Genomic DNA, 20,011 nt, shown 5'->3' with positions numbered 1-20,011 from the left:
TTTTTACAGATTAAAAAAAATATAAATTTGAATCTATATTTAAGTTTAAGCTTTTTTTTTTTTTTTACTTATTTGGAGTTAAGGAAAATGGAATTTACACTGGTTCATTAGACTTCACTTAGTTCTTAGCTTGCATTTCCCTACTCTTTTTCTCCGTTTTCCAACTCTCCTTTTTTCCCCTGACTTTCCTTTGCACTGCCAGTCTTTCTTACTCAGCTACCCTCTTACCTTTTTGTAAGACTGATTTCTTGTGCTGAATCTATTGTTTCCTGTCTGCTTTAGTTTGACCATCTTGTCTCTTCTAATTTTAGTGAACAGTGAGGCCTGTTGGTATATATTTAATAAAAAAATATTAAAAATTAAAAACACATAATGAGAGGAGACTTCATTTTGGTTTGGATTATGTGATCAAGTTTTACTTAAAAATCAGAACTTGAAACAATACAAGAGCTGAAAGCTATGTTTCTGATTTGAATGGAAGCAGGATTGGGCTTGGATTTCACATATGTATATATATGCATATGTATTCCAACTTTATAGAAAATGCCACCTTAATCTTCAAACTTTTTTCTACAGGAGAAGTTATACTGTGAAAGTAATATATATTCAAAGAAAAAGATTTAACTACAGAGCTGTTGAATAAATATTTTTTTCTTTATAGGCTTCTTAATCATTCAGCTTCAGTAAGCGCAAGGAACAGGCCAAAGCAGCCAATGGAATCTGAAAAATGGTATTTATCTACTTCATCACAGCTTTCAGTATTTTATTAAATTAGTTCTGATATCATCTTTTGTCCTAATGTTTTAATAAGATGAATTAATAAGATGAGATAAGTTTTTTAAGATGAATTTCAAATTATACAAATTATCTGTTCCAAACTCAGTTTCGCTATGCATCAGGTAGACAAAAGCCGTAATTGCTGTTGGTGTTGCCAGAGAGTACTGGAGTGGTAGCTGCTGTCTACCGGTCTATAGTTCTCTGCTGTTCGGGTACAGATCAGATAAACTTTCATTGAAATAGAGAAGGGATACTGTGTAAATCTTTCAGAGTGATGCATCCTATTTTGGCTATCTTCTCCCTGTGGTAGCTGCGTTAGCTGCAGTATTAAGGGGTTTGTTGTTTATGCATTCTATCGTTATATGAACAGTACAGCAACTACTACATTTGGAGCTTGACAGTCCTCACTTACAATATTGTTCCTGTTTTTTGGGATTCTGTCACCTGTTGTAGTGCACAGCACTGTAAAGCTTGATATTCCAGAATAATCCAGGAAGGGTTGTATTTACCTTTTGCTGTATCCTTCATGAAATAAATAGTTCTGAGACTTTTTTTCTTGGAAAATAAGCAACAATAACAAACCAATTATGAGCTTGTACGCAAGATAAGATAAAAGTTGCATTTTTTTTCTTGTTTTTATTATGCTGATATATGGGAATTTCAGTCCCTTACTGTGTAAGTAACATATAAAGAGAATATAAAGGCTGCCATATCCCTGAAGAATTTATATTTATAGACCAGGTCAGAGCTAATAGATACATGTGTATCAAGAGCAGAACTAAATTATTTATTGTAGCAGTTCCTGCATTTCTCAGTTGAATAGCGTATCAAGCTAATGGATGTGATTAGACAAACTTCTTATGCCTAACAGCTTTAAAAAATAGATCTATTGTTTTGAGGCAAACAATGAAGAACAAAGGAAAAAGAATACAAAGTAGCAGAAGCTAAGAAAAGAAGCTTCAATTTCTGTGCCTAGCTGCTTTCTGAATTTCTAGGATTTATCATAATTGCACACAGTGCTGTGTCATTACATTAAATCCCCAGCTGTTAGTCTTGGTGTATAGCTTCTAAGCCTGTTTTCTACCTTAGGTGTCAGAATGTGAATGAAATGGTTGTTGGTACGTTGATAGAAGTGATTTTCACGGAAGGATTTAGTAAGTTTTGAAGTGACACCAAATACAGAATTTTCTGTTTTCCTGAGAACTTTAAATAAGCTCAGGCACTGTTCTTGTTCTAGAGAGTCTGTGAGGTTTTGCCATTTCATTTTCCCATGTTAAAATGTTTCTCCTTTTCATTGTTAGTACAAGCCTCTACTTTGCTATAGAGAGCTAACAGTGAAATGAAGGTTTAGTCTTCTAAACACTGAAGAACAGGCATTTTGTTAGCTTTGAACAAATGTTTGGATGGTTGCTTTGAGAAACAAAACAATGGAGGTGCATTTCTGAAGATCAATCCACATTGTTAAGAAAGGGCTATATCTGAATAAAGTATTGAATAAAGTAATGTGGATGACACGTCAGCGTACTGTAAAGGAGACTGAAGAACAATTTGAGGTTCTACTTGCATAGCTTACACTTTAGTCACATTGTGGACACGATTTACAGCTAGCCAAAAGAAATGTCGCAGATAAACTGCATGTTAAGTGATCACTTTTTTACTATTTTAAAGTAACTTTGATCTTGAAGCACACAACAATGTAGTAATAGAATTTCATAATGTCTTTCATTTTAATTTTTAGTGTCTCAACAGATGAAGTCAATTCTCCAGTGTCTCCATACAGCTGGCAGGTAAGTATCTAAACGTAATGATGAGGCATGATGAGGCATGGATGAGGCATCTGCAGCTTCTCTGGGCAACCTCTTCCAGTGCCTCAACACCCTCTGAGTGAAGAATTTCCTCATCACATCTAATCTAAATAACCCCTCTTGTAGTTTAAAACCATTCCCCCTTGTCCTATCATTACCTGTCTGAGCAAAAAGTTGCCCTCCTTTTTTATAAGCCCTCTGTAAGTATTGAAAAGCTGTAGTGAGGTCACCCCAGAGTCTTCTCTTCAGGCTTAACAGCCCCAGCTCTCTCAGCTCTTCCTCTTAGGAAAGGTGCTCCAGCTCTCTGATAGTCTTTGTGGCCCTCATCTGGACCAGCACTAACAGGTCCAAATCCTTGTTGTGCTGGGGGCACAGATGTGGTTGCAGTACTCCAGGTACTGCAAGTACTCCAAGTACATCACAAAGGTAGCGAGGAACAATCTCCTTTAGCTGTCTCTATCAAAGTGTTGTTATCTTGTAGGTAAGAACACCACACAAGTACTTAAAAAAAAAAAAAAAATTAAAAAAATGATCCTAGTCATCCTTCCTGTACAGTGAATATTCAGATTGAGAAATTAGATGTGCTATTGGCTTCTGATCGGCTCTTTGAAATTATTTATAGTAGCATTAGATGGCTTCCTAACGTACCTATGAATGTTAGGCTCAGTGCAGAAAAGGACGTTATTTTCTTAATTATTTCACAGTTCGTTTTTCCTGTATGAAATATATTTCAGAAGAAAGGAGCTAAGTGATTTCTAGCAGAATCACCATTAAGGTAACACTTCTGTGTCATAAAGTGAAATGGGAGAGGCCAAGAATTTATAACTGTAGTTTATAATAGTTTGTGATAATGTATGCAAGGTGTATTTACCTTTTACGTAAAAGTACTTCTGAACTTTTCTAGCCACTGGAAAATCAGAAGGATTCAATGGATGAGCAGCATTGGCCAGAAATACAGCCAGTGATTTGGCAGAATGAAGAAAGGAGGAGAAGTAAACAAATTAGAAAAGAGTATTTCAAGGTAATGCAGGGTAGGGTAATGGTGGTGACTTTTTTTGTACTGGGTGCTTTGGGCTCTTTCTCCTTTACAAGTAATGCAAATTTTTGAGAATGCAAGGAATTATGTAACTAAGTCGAAGCAAGGAAATGTCATAGGTCGTACTGCTTGTAATTTTTATAATTAAGCTGTAACTTTATTTGAATCTTTTGAGTTAAATAATATGTGTAATGTGTTATGTATGAATGTATAATAATAGGGTAATGTGAGAGCACAGGAAAAGAAGGAGAAAGGAGTCCACTGAAGACTGTGTTTATTAGTTATAAGAAAGTAATTTGCAGTTGTTGTCTTGCAAAGCTAGAAACTAATCTTCAGTAATTGGTTCTTTCTCAGTTTGGATCCAGTTAGAGGGATTTTTTTGTAGCCTAAGTCAGCATGGTTATAAGAATGATTTACGCATTTTGGTTCTCTGCATCAGTTTGCATATAAGAGGTTATTTTCTCTGTATTGATTTTGCTGTTTGCAGTGTGTATCATTGGTCACCAGATGTCAGTGTCTGCTTGTTGTAGAACAGATAGGAAGTTAATGCAGCAGCATCAAATAAATTTTTGTAGAATAGAATAATTCTGACTGGTGCTAGGTTGAGTTAAAATTATATTTCAATTGTGAAATTAGCTTTTTGGATATATGCCAAATATCTTTGTGAATTGCATCAGTGATTTCTCATCACTTTAAATCTGTATTTAAATGCTAATACAGACTTCGGTTCTGAGCTTTGTGATAGAAGCAGGTACCTGAAATCATATTTCTTACAACTATAGTCGTGTCTCAGAAGGAAATTAAGCTGCTTTTATCAGTAACAAAAAATACTATCTCACTGAGAGTTCCATTTACAAAGATAAGGCAATAAGCAAATGTCTTGTCTTCCATAGCAAACTTGGAAGGGGGGGACACGACAGCAAATTCATATTGTATCCATATTTTTTTGGCAAAAAAGCTCATTGAATAATCATGTCTGTACCACCACACATTAATGACTATCTTAAGAATACATGCCAAGTTACTGCAACTGGTGTTATTAGAACAGGAATGATTTATTTGGCTCAGTATCCAGAAGAATTTATAGAGCATCTTTATTATATATTCTGTGTATTTTTATTGTGCAATTGTACAGTGCACTAAAAGGGTAAAAAAATGCCTGTGAGAATCAGAACTCCTTTTCTTGTAGAATGGCTTTGAAGCCTGTCTGGCAGCTCACATTTTTATTGTGCTAAATACGTTAACAAACAAACAAAAAACCTTAACCATCTAAGACAATTTTATCAACCAAAATGCATTGTTGCTGGAGGAGTTTGTAGTTGTTTTGGATCCTAGCTGAAATTCTGGATAGCACATCCACGAGAGAAAAGAAGTTACTCTATGTGCTAGCTTTGGTATGGATAATTATGGTGGAAAAATCTGAACACCGAACTGTCAAAGACCTGTATAAAGGCACAGAAAATTAATATTTGGCTTATGAGTTACCAAATTAGTATGTTCCCTTGTAAATACATAGGAAATATTTAATTTCAAATATACAGGAAATATATCCCAGAAGCACAATACGCAGTCATGGATGTGTATAACATGTCACTACATGACTCCAGGACTGTGCATTCTGTTCGTTATTCCTTTTTTAACAAAAAAGACATCAGTCAGTAACTCTCGAAAAGACACTTAATTTGTAATGAAAATGAATGAAAGTAGGATTCCTAACATTTATCCATTATTTACCTAAATACTGCTTTTATATATTTCTTGTTTTCATCTCTCCTTCATTCCTACTGACTGTATTTCTCAGGTAATCAGGATGTGGGGCAGAAGCAATGTGCAAAAAATTAGGCAGACCTCTTCTGAAAAAGCAGTGGTCTTAGATAAAAGGATGTGATCAGGCTTTGCAGTTGTAAAGGAAATCTTGCCGTTTTTAACTTTTTTTTTCATTTTTTTTTTCATTTTTACTTTGTCAGGTCAATCTAGCCAAGTATAAGCAACCTTAAGAGCTGCTTTTACAGTATGTAACTTTCATGGGTTACACGTTTTTTTTTCTAACAAAAAATGCATGAGAGGAACAGTTATTCAGGTCTTTCCGCTTGGATCAAGTCTCATATGTAGTCAGTTCACATTATAAATGTATTTTTGAAGTGTTCTTATTCTCTCAGCATTGTAGTTCTTGAGTAACCTAAGAACTAGATGTTCCTCTTCTGTTTTTTTTGTGCTCTTTTGATGATTTCTGTAACATGTTTTTTTTTTTAACTCAGCAGCTTCACCAGTAATAAGTAACATCTGAGTGATATCAGGCCATTTAGTTTAAATGAAAAACATACTTCCATTTTAAAGTAATAATTGTATGTGTTTTGCAGTATAAGTCTTCCAGAAAGAGTTCAAGTGGAAATGAAAATGATGAGGTAAGAAATGGTAGTTGCATAGAATATGTAAGAAAATTGTTTTATTTTTTTTATCTTCTATGAACACTTATGAGCCACAGTCATGGAACAGGTCTGTGCGAACAGACTTTGCATTCCAAAGTCATAGTAAAAATATAGCACAATAAATATTATAGCCTATTTGAAAAAAGCCACCAAGACAGTATACTGGGGAAGAGTAGGGTAGTTACTTGCTTCAGTAATAACAAAGTTAATTGAGCAATCAAGCAAAGGTAATATAAAAGTAATATTCTATATAAGTAGTGAGCAGTTTCCTTGCTTTACATATTTTTAAATTCAGTTGCTACAAGTTTGTGCCATATTTGATAAATGTTGGATGTCTCATGTATGGTGTTTTTCATAATTTTACATTTTCTTGTTAAATCATTATTTTCATTTTATAATTCCATCTCTTTGGTTTCTTTTTAGCAAGACAGTGATAATACTAATGTGTCCCCACAGTCTCCTGTGTCGTCTGAGGTACAAGTTTGTGGTTTCATTTTTCATTCAAGAAACATTTCTTTGTGCACATTACTTGTGTCACCAGGTTTCCCATGCAGATATAAAGCTGGTAGTTTCCTTTGAAACTGGAGTTATGAATATTTCATCATACTAAAAAGGCAAAAGTAGAATCAGAGATGTATATCATAGCTTATTTTTACCTTTGCAATTATCTGATCTCTCCTGGATTTTTTTTTTTTTTGGACTGTTGTGAAGAAAGATGCATTGTTTTATTTCCGTTATTTTTTTAAATGAAAATGACCAAGATAAATGAAAATTGGTGTATTTTCTAGTTGTCCCTATATGATATCTGCTTAAAGGATTTCGAGTAAAACTTGTCTTTCAGTGTTCTGTACCTCATCATAAGGAACCCTCATGTACTGACACTGCTTGAGTGGTTTCATCCTTTATGATTGTCTGTCACCTTTGTGATACAGCTTTACAGTTTCATTCATCAGTTGTTTTCCTTTTTAAGGAATTTCCATTTAGTCTCACCGTGATTGCAGTACTCTAGTAAGCTATAAATAAGGCATGCTAAAAATTAATGTTTCTGCCAGATGTCGGAAGGGAACCTAAGAGAGTGGAGTGAGTGGAACATCTCATAGAAACAATGAAAGTAGTTGAACTAGGGATAACTCATGTACATACCAGATTACTGAGTGCATCTTCCCTTTGTAGATGGTGACATGAGGAAAACATGATTTTCATAATTGAAAGTAAACATTTCTTAGGAAATTCAGTGCAAGGCATTGGGAAAAAGTTGTATTTGCTTACATCTGGCTTAGAATTCAGTTCACAGAATGTTTTGTTTGAAATGTTTTAGAATAGATGTTAGTTAATCTTAGAATAGATTTTAGTTAATCTGGTGCTGCTTTGTCTTCCTTGGTAAGATAATTTTAGTGAGTTAGTGAGTTTACTTTGATTCCATTTACTTCATAGTATTCCCTTCAAAGCAGTGTTTTACAGTTAAGCGGAAGAGCTTTATTTTAGGAAAGAATAATTTAAATGCTATTTTGATGAAAACAAATGTTAATTATTGTAATAAATGGAAGAAAATTGACTTTTTTTCTCTTTTAACAGGATTATGAAAGGACAGATAGTAACACTCATGGACCATTTGGTCTCAGACCAAGGTCAGGTAAGCTGCTCTTCTCTAAAATAGCATGAGGGAACAGATATTTATTCACCAGGATGGAATAGATGATAAGGACAACAGATGCATGAATTGAAATGAATGTGAAGGGAGACCACAGTACAGCATTTCACTCAGTGAACTTAATGTAAGCATAGTACTGGAAAATACATGGTTTGTCAAAGCATATGTCTAATAATTGAAAGTTCCCAAAGCTGCACGGTGATTTTTTTCTTAAATGTCACTAACTTATTTTCTGCATATTTTGTCACTGTCAAAGAACAGGGAAAGAGCATTCAGTTATTTTTGAAACATGGCTGAGGCAAGAGAGCTTCAAGAGAAGTAGGTTTTTTAATTGATCCTATAAAAGGATGCATGGATCAGAGCTTTGAAAGGAGTCATATATATTAGTGCTTTGTGTTGGAGGTATTTTCCAGCCTCAGTGATCCTGTGATTCTATAAGACTGCCATAGCCCTAGAAGACAGTTGTATCAGACCGGATTATCTACATGATGCAGATGGCACCGTCTGGGCCCTCAAGTCATTTGTGACTTGTAAGCAGTTGCATGAAAGTTCTGTTCCAGAGATAGGTTAGTTGTATATACCAGGACATACCTAGCAGTGCACGTCTAGAGGTTTCTGAGTTACATACATCCTGGGCTGCAGGAAGATGTAGAATTGAGAGGACCAAGCGGACTTGTTGGACATTTCAGCCCATTTCTTTGTGCAGTAGGAGTCATTGCCAGCTCTCAGCACTAAAACAGCAGGACCCATTTTCCTTAGTTCTAAGAGACTGCTGAAAGGCATTTTTTTTTTCTTCGTTAGAACACAAGATCCTTGTCGTTTTTAGATGCTTCCAAAGACATTGTAGGTGAGATACAATTGTATTTTTCTGTGTGCAAAGTACATAGTCTTGTATGTAAGGTTAGAGGAGTGGTTCCACAAGAATGTCTTTAAAATTTGTGATTTTTTTTTTGGTTGTTTTTTTTGTCTTGCTAAAATCCAAACTGTTAGAAACAGTAAAGTGTGTTTTAAAGATGGAAGTAAAAAGCATAGGGTAAAATACTTGAGGATACAACGGTATTGCTATGGAGGAATTTGTTTGCAAGGATTTTATAAAATACAATTGTTATTTGAAGGGTTTCCAAGAATGATGAATAGTAAAGCGAATGGTAGCTAGGGCATTTAAGACATGCTTTTTTAATAAGAGCTCTAAATTTTTGAATAAGACATTCCATGTTTTTCAGTCAGTACTTTAATAAGCAATTACTGTGTCTCTGTGTATCACACGGACATACGTACATATATTTAAAAAGTATTCAATTTTAAGCTAGATCAGAAAGTCCTGTTCCTTTCTGTAGTTTCCTTAGTCTTTACGCTTGATTAAAAGTAAAACATAATGAAAACACTTTCAAAGCTAGCTTGCAAGATACACTTGCAGAAGTACAAATGGAATCATATACTGTAGATATTTGAATACTGAAGTCTATTATGCCTCTGTTTTCTAGTAACCCAGTTCCACTTAAATAGGATAGTTTGTGCATTTTATTCAAAAAACAAGTTTCATAGACAGTGTCTTTTACATCGCAATACTGAAATATATTTATTCTGTAAAACGCCATAGCTTTTTTTACCCACTGTTATCCCTGGAGTTACTCCTCCCCACCATTACTTAAAAAAATAAATCTGAATTCTGAAAACTAACTTTGCTAATGTTCAATAGCTTTCAGCCGTGCATCTCGCCAAGACTATGGAGCAGTGGATCCTGGATTTACAATGAGAAGGAAAATGGAGCATTTAAGGGAAGAAAGGGAACAAATAAGACAACTTCGCAATGTATGTACCATTGTTTACGATGTGGGTGCAGTGTGTTTAGTTTGTACCACAACTCAAACCTTTGTAATAAAAACCTGCAAATCCTTATGGATATACAAAGGTGTCTCTGTAGTGACATTTCTTTCTAAGTAATTTTATCTAACAGGCTCCATTGTTACTATTTTTTGCTCCAAGCAAAACAGGAACCAGGAACTAAATGTTTTTAGTTTAGGAAAATGAAATGAAAATTATAGGCTTTTTTTTTTTTAGTTTTTTGAAGTTCTTAGGGAGACCATAGGTCTGCTTGTGCGTGCTGCTATTTGACCTGAGATTTGAAGAAAGAGCTGGTCATAGTCTTCTGAATATTCAAATGCTTTTTGAGAGTAGATAGTTGCTACAAATTGCATAATACTGAATAGAATCTAGGTGTCAGAATTCTGGTAAGGTAACTTTTTTCTGCCCTATATAGTTCTGTTCTTAAGATACTTAACAACTGTAGTTCACTAAATCTACCATGAATTATAAATACTGTTATAGCAGCTCTTCTTTCAAGGGCAGTACTAACTTCAAGTGTGTCTTTGGAGGCTGTTTCTGCCCTGTCTGGTCCGCTTCCTGAGCAATTAAAGCTTGTTGCTGGAATGGGATAAAACATATCCTACTTCCTTTCTCTTGCAACACAAGTGTGGGTACTTCTTGGACACCCTTTCCTTAGCTATTTAACTGCTACTTGCATGAACGGCTTTACTTTGGGGTTGTGACTTCATCAGTGGTTGTGTTCCCTCCTCCTAGTAAACTTGTATATGATTTCAACCCACAAATTCCTCCCACTAACAGTTGATGAGGAATTTAGTGTAACATTTTGCTCTTAAACTCTGTGCTTTCTTGTGAGTACTGGGTTCATCATAGGGCTTTGAGAGCTCTGTCATGGTAGTTGCTGGCTGAATGTCTGTCAACGTATATGGTTTTTCATTTAAAAAAAAAAAAAAGCAAAGGGAATTATAAGCTCAATGATGCAGATAAAAGTATTGTTGTACTCAGTGAAGTGTGGATTGGTTCCATTTACTTCATGTTAATATTAAAACACCTTTTTAAAACTGCATGCTTTAAAATACAGTCGATTTAAAGTTAATGATTAGGTAATGTTGAAAGTAACTTTACTTACGGGCTTTTTAACAGAATCTTGAGTCAAGGTTAAAAGTAATTTTGCCAGATGATATCGGAGCAGCACTGATGGATGGAGTAGTTCTTTGCCATTTAGCCAATCACATAAGACCACGCTCTGTTGCCAGCATTCATGTACCATCGCCAGCAGTGGTGAGTCGTTTATTTTACTTTTGTTGCATCTTACGTGAAAATAAGTTTTCAAAGTTCAGTGGTAAAAAATCATGTATCATATTTGCTATACTAACTGGCTACATTCCTCACTTCAATTTTTTTTCAAGAAGCATTAGACAAGGCTCAGTTTAGTTTAGCTATTTTCTTATACTTGAATCTTCATTGAACTTGTTCTAGTTTGTTTAAGCAACTGTTACTGAATTTGCAGAAATATACAGTCCTATACAGTCCTTCACAAATATGTGATGAAAATCTAATATCCTGTCTTTACAGCCTAAACTCAGTATGGCAAAGTGCCGAAGAAATGTTGAAAACTTTCTTGATGCTTGTAAAAAATTGGGTGTTCCACAGGTATGCTAATTGTTTTATTGACTAATATATTCACAGAAAGTATGTCAGTGAATACTGCAGTTGATTTTTTTTTTTCCATGGGGGCAGAAAGGGAGCAATAGTGATTATTACACTAACCAGGGAACTTAAAGGTATAAAAAGAATTTGTCTCCCTGGCCTTCTGGCCTGTGGTGTGAACTTTGAGGAAACTTTGGGTTTACAATTATTTCCCAATAGCACAAATACTGACTTCCCTTTAAAATAAAATATCATCTAAACAAAAGAACTGATGTGAGAGGATGATGTTGCAATATTTAAGTCTTTTGTTTAGCAATTCATTTTGGCGTGAATTTCAGTGTATGCCTAGTAAAAATTAGTTAAATGCAGTTAAAGAAATATATAACCTAACTGTAGTTGTAGCTCACTATTCGTGCTCCTTTTGCCCAACTTCCATACTTTTACCCTTGCCATACATCTCTGTGCAAGAGGAAAAACTGAAAGACCAAAACATTTCCTGTATATTATGAGACACATAAAACTCACCGTATTTCACTGGAACAAGAAAAGTAATTAATGGATTTAAAACCCTGGGTTGCTGCTCTGCCACAGCTTCCATCTTGCATGGAACCACGGGGCTTTCATAAGTTAGGAATGCAGAGATTCATTGGATACCGAGTTCCATATAGCACCATCTAACAGAGGGGAAGAGTATTTAACTTTTGTTGCAAAAGTCTTTTGAAACTGAAAGATGACTTCCTTGGAGAATGATTCATTAGTGAGGGACAAAGTCTGTCAGCACTTCCGCGAGGTCCCAAGGGGAAAATTAGTAATGTGCTTCCAAAACAGCGAAAGGAAGAAGCAGACCAGCAGTGCCCATCAACCTGATTTTCTTGCTTTACTTCTGTAAAGAATGTCTTTGGTTTTAGGGAATTAGCACAGTACTTATGTGTCTTAGTTTAATATTTTAAGTAAATGTTCTTTTTTTTTTTTTTTTGCTAGTTTCTGCATTCAAAATTATTTTTTTTCCACAATTAAACAGTCAGATCTCAGATGTAATTTCTGAGTGTTCTGTTACTGTAGAGAACAACAAGCAAAATTTAAAGTCGAAGACATTTTCTATGCAGATGTGTAACGTATGTGTGACTTCAGATAGAATGCTTTTGCTACGTAGCTTGGAAAAAGTGAATCAAGCTTAATACATGCACTACTTTATTTTACAGGAAAGACTTTGCTTGCCTCATCACATTCTGGAGGAAAGAGGCCTTGTAAAAGTTGGCCTCACAGTTCAAGCTCTGCTTGAATTGCCTACACTGAAAGTATCTCAGCTTTCCTCCATGTAACATGACTTCTTGGAAGCCAGGCAGCTTGCCATTTGATCTGTTGGATTGCTCTGGAGCAGTTCAGCTTCCTACATGGGAACATCCAAGCCATCAAAAACTAATATCTGTCCAGATGCTGTAGAGCGCCTTACTCTGAAGTTGGACATGAAAACCTTGGAGTCAGCTGACATTGAAAGACCATAATGATTTTTTGTCTTTTGGATGCACAAAGAGATTTTGGTAGCATCAGGTTCTCTTTCCAGTTCATTTAAGTTAAAACCTGCCATTTATCATCTCAGAGTGTTACAGTTAAATGCTGGATTTCGTTTTCTACATGGAAAATGTTGTTTGAATTAGTTTAGAAGTAAAAAACCTAATCCCCCCTTGCTTGAATGATTAAAGTCAATCATTTGATTCAAAGGTAAAACAAAAATGTAGCGATGGTATGATGGTAAAAATACAGTGACTGATAATTGTAATCCACTTTCATTCTTTCAGAAAGCTTTATGTGTGTTCTTTATTTTTTTTTTTGCACTCCTGATTGTAACTTAACGCACTTCCAACATTGCCAGTATTTAGTCTGAGTGTATGGTGATTACACAAAACAGTATACAATGGGAAAAAGGACACATTGATTTTTTTTTCCAGTCTTCTAGGTTGGTGCCAAATATTTTTTTCAGTTGTACTGTAGATTGTTTACATGTGAAGTGCCTGTGTAATTGATAACTCTTAATAGTCTTAAACATTTTTGAAATTTGTTTTAAAATAGATAAAATGGGAATTTTTAAATATTTTAATAGTTTTTTGTAAAATCAATACGTGAAGATTTAAGTAATACTTCACATTTTTGATGTTGGGTGTTTTAAGTTTGTTGCACAATTGATAATTCTGTTGTCTAATAATTAGAAAATACTGTAAATACACTTTATTTATGATATTTAATTTGATAATACCTAATCATTTTTTGGTTTAATGTATTGTTGGATAAACAAAACTGTCTACTTTTCTTTGTTTGAGGCAAACAAATATACATGGTGAGTAAGATGTGAGGACTAGTAATACATACAGAATAATTTAGGACATTTTGATAAAACTGCCCAAATCTCAGGTTTATGCTGTGACTTTCAGGATTTTATGTAATATTGCTCCTGATTTCACTTTACATTTTTACAACAGGTATATCCATAATTTAGTTGAGAAATCAATGTTTATCTTCATAGTGTTTACAGGATTTATTGTGTAATTTACGGAATTGTGTGCCATAACACACAGATTAGTTTGTACGAATGTCACTGTGCTGAAACATTACTTTTCTGGGCAAATTTAAAAAAGAAATTCCCACTGTGGTGTTCTTTTTGAAACTTTTGAGTTTATGTATTTGCTTACTTCTACAGAGATTCTTGGTGTTTTGAGAACATTCTGAACCAACGCACAGTTGAGTTCCTTTCCAAACAAGTTGCAAATAATTTCAGTAGTAAAACTATAGTAAAACAGTAGTAAAACTGTTTGAATTAGTTTGTTCTTCATGAATGGGTAGCTCAATTAAAAAAAAAAAAGTTTTGACTGTCACAGATTTCCTATTTTAGGCTAAGTTAATTTTAATGAAGGTGTATATTTGCCTAGTGTGTAACAGGATTTGATTCTGTTCTTTCCAATTCGTCAAGAAGCCATTTAAGGTGTCACAGCTCATTGAGAAGCCTTAAAACTGTGTTTAAAGGGTGTAAAACTTAATTTGCAAAGTCCTAGATCTAAATCTTCGTTTCTTTAAATAAAATATGTATGCTCTAGGGAACCTGCTTTGGCAGGGGGGTTGGACCCGATAACCTCTTGAGGTCCCTTCCAACCCCTACAATTCTGTGATTCTGTGTGATTCAGTAATCTATATTGCTTTGACCTTTGAAACATGGTATTTACTGTATCTCTAATTGGGTTTTAAATCATTCACATAATACTTACTTTAAAAATTTAAATTATTTTTACAAACGGCAATATCTGAAGTCATGCTAAGACTAAAATGAAAAAGTAATATATTAAGCAGGCTTCTTGTTACTGTGTGCTACATTTGAAGAATACTTTCAAAAGGAGTATTTCATTGTCTTTCAATTCCTTGCTATATGGTATTTGATGGCAATGACAGTAATGAAGTTCTGCTTCAGTATGCTAGCCATAGAATTGATACCTGTAAATTGCCACTTTAAATTATCTAACGTAAACCAATCTACACTACTATTTAATTGCCATTTAAATGTTATCTTAAAGTAACGCTCTTATCCAAACAGAAATAAATTTATGAAGTTATCGTATCTCAGTGTAAACATTTAAGAATTCCCTTGATGTAGCATGCCAGATCAGTTATTTAATCTTATCATGTTATTTCCTAGGTAACATGAGAACTGGACATGGAACTAATGTACTCACTTTGAATTGTACCTCTGAAATTGAAAACTATGGAAATAGCATTTTTTTTTTTTAAACTACTCTAGAATTCTTCCCCACAGGTTTACTAGGACCAGTCTGGCTTTGCTGCTCTTTGGAAATTATTATGGCCTTCTTAATGCTTATGGGAAAGGATATTCATGGTACTTAGAGGATTCCCTTCTTAGTATTGCAAAGGTTAAGGCCTTCCAGTATCCTTAGGAATAGTCTGAGAAAAGGTCTGCTGTGCCTGGATGAATCTTCTCTCATCTTTCTTTAGGTGCTTCTACAAATAATTCTCTAAAGTAATGATATAATTAGCTTTGTGATTTTTAGAAGCAACTGCAGAAGAGATGCTAAAAAAAATAATTTGAAGGTAAAATTTTAATTTTAAAGAATCGTATGGGAATTGTTGCTGTCCTCCCTGTACAAGAAGTTACCTACTATCTTCTCACTTTTTGACTCCTAGCATCTTATTTTTTGTTTTGTGTACTGATTTAGTGACTTCATGTTATTCATTACTGCATGTGACCTCATCCTCCCTCTTTACTTTTTTAAAGTGACTTTTTAACTCTCTTTAGTAATTCTAGAGTCCCTGCTCCAACAATTAGCACATAAGAGATATTCTGTCCCTATTTAAGAGATATTCTGTTCCTATTTTGTTGAGGATGCAATGTCATTACTTAATGTTTGATGGAGCTAATGGGTTGTTAAAATCAGAGGCCTAATTCTTATCATAGTCCCTCATTTTTTTTCTTTTGATGTGAAGAAAAGATAACATGAAAAGCTTCAGGAAACTCTATTAAGTTTCCTAAATAAGTCTCCTAATAAATTTAAGTTAACTAGGGTGCTTTTGTTATTGTGGATGCTATACAAAGTTACTGCAATAATGTGATATGAACTGTAAATTACTGACAGGGTTTCTGCCCTTGTGTATTTTTTCTATTTTCTATCTTAATGGATGCAGCATCTCGCACATGAATGATCTTTTTTTAAGCAATAATGTCTCAGATATTGTGAGATCTTAGAGCAGTGGCACTGAAATAATTAAAGCGTGGTGACTTCAGACACAGTATCTCAGAAATGCTTCCCATCTATTCTATAACACTGCCAGTCCAGTGTGCTAGTTCGAGTATCGCTGGAGCCCCAGAAACCTGTCTACACACATGTATCTGATGGCCTTCCATAACACAACCAAAAATTAACATTATCATAAAATAGAGGAGCACATTTGAAACTATAAATAACTGACATGAATCGTAGGAATTTCTAGGTAAAATCCTAGCTATAATGGAGTCAGCGTGAATTTTGCCCTTGACTTCAGTAAAAGATTTTACTGTTAGATTATGGAACACCTGAGGTAGAGGCAGTGGTGAAACATGACTTAAACTTGTTTGAAGTGAGCAAAGCTTTAGTGTCAATTTCTTGACAAAAAATAGTGATCTCTGGTTAGCAACGGGAAGCTGCTAATATTACACATTGATTTATATATTTAATACAAATATTCTGATGTGCCATACAGTATTAAGATGGTAGGAAAAATAACTCTTAAGCACTGCTTTCATACTCTGGAATGTATGTCACCTCAAAAAATTACACGTACCATCAGTTACTTTACTGTGCTAAAACCTTTCTTTAAAATATTTGATAATTTAACGACACTCTTCTCAGATATAAATCTGGCCAAATTAAAAAATTAAAAAATAAATTGAAAAGATACCTATTATCCCTGAAAGCAAATTCCCATGTATCCTCAGTATTGAGGAGAAGGACAAGTTTGCTAATTTAGTTTCCTGCTAATTTTAAAAATTTTAGTACAAAAGGTAACTCTTGTATGTAATGCAGCAGTCTCTGTCTCTGGATAGGTCTGTATACCAATGCAGAAGTCAGGTACTTTAATAATGTACCAAAATATTAGTCAAGTAGTAAGCAAAACCTTATTCAATGTTAAATCAATATATATATATATATTGATTTATATATATCCTGATTGATTTATATATATCCATATATATATTAGTGTCAGGATAATGGATTTCAATGGAATGCAAAGTAAGCGTGAGTTTTTGAAGGAGTTTTTGCACTTTCTGTGGATTGGAAATGATTTTGTACCGGTAAACAAAATTTCTCTTTTTTTCCTCACAAAGTCAGGCTAATGTCTGTGTTTCTTTTGAGAAGTACATCATATTAAACAGAGACCCTTACAACATAAGAGCTGATGAAATATTTCCAGCTTACAGTTAACACTTTTAAATTATTTTTAAGGAGAAAATGCCAGTATGGCCAGGAATTGGAAACAATATAGTTGTCCAAGGAGAGGTTACTCTGAGTTGCAACATGATTGCAATATGTTAAATTGCTTCAGAAGAAAAAGTTTTTTTTGGAAAGAATTAGTGGAGGAAGAAATGTTTTTGAAACTACTTCGTGTTGAGGGACACTGGGGTCTGACCAGTTCCTGGTCCATCTTTAACTTGGACCTTTCTGTAGAGGTTACAGTAATGAGAAGATTGGCATCTTTGTTTTCCCAGAAAGATTGTTTGATTTTGGATAACTATGCCAGTTCTGCAGGATTCATTGTGTTAATTGTGCAGAGAGCACTATCCATCCCCAAGCACCTCGCTGATGCCACGTGCCTTCCCTCTGGCCTTCTAATCAGCCGAGGAGCTACAGCGGGCATGTATGTCAAGGCTTGTCTGGGCGATGCACCTTCTGAAGGCATCATCTCCTTGCTTTGTGCTGCCGCCTCCTTCCCCACTAGCTGGCATTCTTTTAAATAGATGGTTGCAATCTGAAAAAAAAAAAAAGGAAAGTGATAATATCTAAGAGTAGTAGAAAAATAGATGTTTGATAATATTTACCTTCTACCAGTAACGATATGTGAGATGGAAAATGCTTGTTCTAGAAGCCAGACAACTACACTTGCTGAAAACTGCACCATGACTCTAGCAGGTTAGGGTCACTTGTCCTCTTGAATTAATAAAAATGATACAGTTTCCTCTTCAACATGCAGAACATGCTCTGGGATATATATGTAATTTAAACATGAGGGAAAGGCCAACTTTTTAATCAGTGATTTTTGTCAGATCTTTTCAGTTACCTAATATGAAAGCAAAAAATTATCTTCCTATCAAGAAAGCACCTTCTGCTGATCTTGTTTGTTAAAACAGAATGTGATGAGCTGAATTCCAGTTTAATCTTGCCACTACAGGAGCTTCTGGCTCTGGCTCCCTTCTTTTTTACACAATAAACTGCTGCTTTGCTTTATTTGTCTTCACGTATTTCACATCCTACAATCCTGACATTATATTCAGTAAAACTGTAGTTTTATGCTGTATTTGTTCCATTGCTGTTTTTGACTTTTCCAATATGGCAAGCAAAGGGGATTGCTATAAACTACATTATGAATTTCTCTGGAAGGAATAGAAGTTATTGTAAAAATGACATCAGGCATTTCATGGCCAACTACAGTTTTTAAGGACTTAAATTTTTTTTTCCTCATGCATACACATTTTAGAATCCTGATCTTGAAACAGAAAAAACAGCTTCAGTAGGTCTTTACACAACGTGCTTAGTCCCTTACCAAACATTAACGGAAAAGAATGGCTTGAACTGTGACAGCATATCAAATTGTTTTGGGAGACTTTCAGTTGATTTCAGTGAGATCAGAGCTTCCCTCAGTAGTTTTGTAAGTGAGTTAAAACATGAAGTCAGTAATTTAAAATGAATTTGAGGCATTAACAAGGATTTCCTCACTTCATTCAAAATTGTGTGAAATAAGGCAAACATGACGCTTATTTCCCAGTTCTAAGGGCAGATTGTGAAATAGCTACAATTTGGAAATAACCACAATGATACTTTTTCTTTTGTTTTTAAATACAAGTGAACTGATGAAATCTTTCCAGAATTGCTGTATTTATTTAGATTTATTTGTGCCATTCCTGGCATGAGAACTCCCACTGTTCAGTATTCAAACCCTTTCTAGAGCATGTGCAAAACTATGCTTTTTAAATGAAAATGTTAACACATTTGAGTTTACTGAGTTGATGCGATTTGGTAAGCATTGCTGCGACTATGGGATTTCCTAGTTGCAACAATTAATGTCTGTTGTACCAGCAGGTAAATTTTTGATGCTTGTGAGGGGCTTGTGGAGTCATTGCAAAAGGGTTGGTTAGTGGATTATGTTGGAAATGTGAATACTCTTTTACTATTGTGTAATGCGTAGAACAGGGAAAATGTGATCGCTTTATAGTTATCACTTGCTATTCAGTTATTTTGTTTTATAATTTGTGGTTATAAAACTCATAAAATACAACATAGCCAAATGATCGATATATAAATGTGTGCAGAACATGACAGAAGTAGTTCTGAGGCACAGTTGGAGAGTAATCATTTAAAAATAGATGCTTAAATTGTGTATATACTTGTAACATCTATTTGATAGCGCAATTCATTTTGCATTTCATGTTCTTGTAAAGTGCATTTTCCACACTTCTGAAGTTTGTCTACCTGTACAATACTGTATTAAGTCTTTTTTTCAGGACTTCCATTATTGCTGGAGCTTCCAACATGTATATGTTTCTTTTTTTTTTGAAAAAATGTTCCTACTGTTATTTTTTGTAAATAGTTTTTGTATTAAATTTGCATGGATAAAACCCACATTTCCAAAACCAGTGTACATACTATGTGTATAAAATACAAACTGTTTCATAACTCATGTAGTCAATTTATTCAATTTGATTTCACCTCAGTTTTTACATATACTTCAGTTGGTACATATTCATGGTAGATAATGAGAATTTGTATGTCCTTTCAAATGTATATATTGCCATTTTGATATGCAATTAGGCAAGTCACTTATCTCTCTAAAGAAATGTTGACTCTTACGCCATGGAAATAGATGATACTTCTACATGTGAAGTATGTTAGATTTTTTGGTTGAACAACAGAAAAATCAATGGTGAGAATAAGCAACGACAAAGACACGTTCACTTGTATCAGCGTATTTATTCATTTGCAAGCTTTTCCTGTCTTACACAACATGAAAGCTACCTGGTGTCTTCTTATAGCACATACGTTTGGCACAACATAGGGTTTTTAAAGTAGGATCTGCTTTCCTTCCACAC

At 34.4% G+C, this 20,011-nt stretch overlaps 1 protein-coding gene across 2 annotated transcripts in view; it reads left to right on the top strand.

The window, feature by feature from the left end:
- Window positions 1-19,602, top strand: part of LRCH2 (leucine rich repeats and calponin homology domain containing 2) — a 43,416-nt gene extending 23,814 nt beyond the window's left edge. Inside the window, exons 12-21 of one of the 2 annotated variants that reach the window (XM_068696553.1) lie at window positions 662-730; window positions 2,516-2,564; window positions 3,487-3,603; window positions 5,979-6,023; window positions 6,471-6,521; window positions 7,623-7,680; window positions 9,398-9,510; window positions 10,666-10,803; window positions 11,098-11,175; window positions 12,375-19,602. In XM_068696553.1, the coding sequence (XP_068552654.1) occupies window positions 662-730; window positions 2,516-2,564; window positions 3,487-3,603; window positions 5,979-6,023; window positions 6,471-6,521; window positions 7,623-7,680; window positions 9,398-9,510; window positions 10,666-10,803; window positions 11,098-11,175; window positions 12,375-12,494 (838 nt within the window). In that variant the 3' untranslated portion in view covers window positions 12,495-19,602. The remainder of the gene's footprint in view (window positions 1-661; window positions 731-2,515; window positions 2,565-3,486; window positions 3,604-5,978; window positions 6,024-6,470; window positions 6,522-7,622; window positions 7,681-9,397; window positions 9,511-10,665; window positions 10,804-11,097; window positions 11,176-12,374) is intronic. The other variant, XM_068696554.1, reaches the window with a different exon arrangement.
- Window positions 19,603-20,011: the final 409 nt, after the last annotated feature.

The sequence above is a fragment of the Anas acuta genome, chromosome 13 (genome assembly GCF_963932015.1).
Source record: "Anas acuta chromosome 13, bAnaAcu1.1, whole genome shotgun sequence".
In the NCBI taxonomy this organism is placed as follows: Eukaryota; Metazoa; Chordata; class Aves; order Anseriformes; family Anatidae; genus Anas; species Anas acuta.
This window is presented reverse-complemented; position numbering and strand designations above follow the sequence as displayed.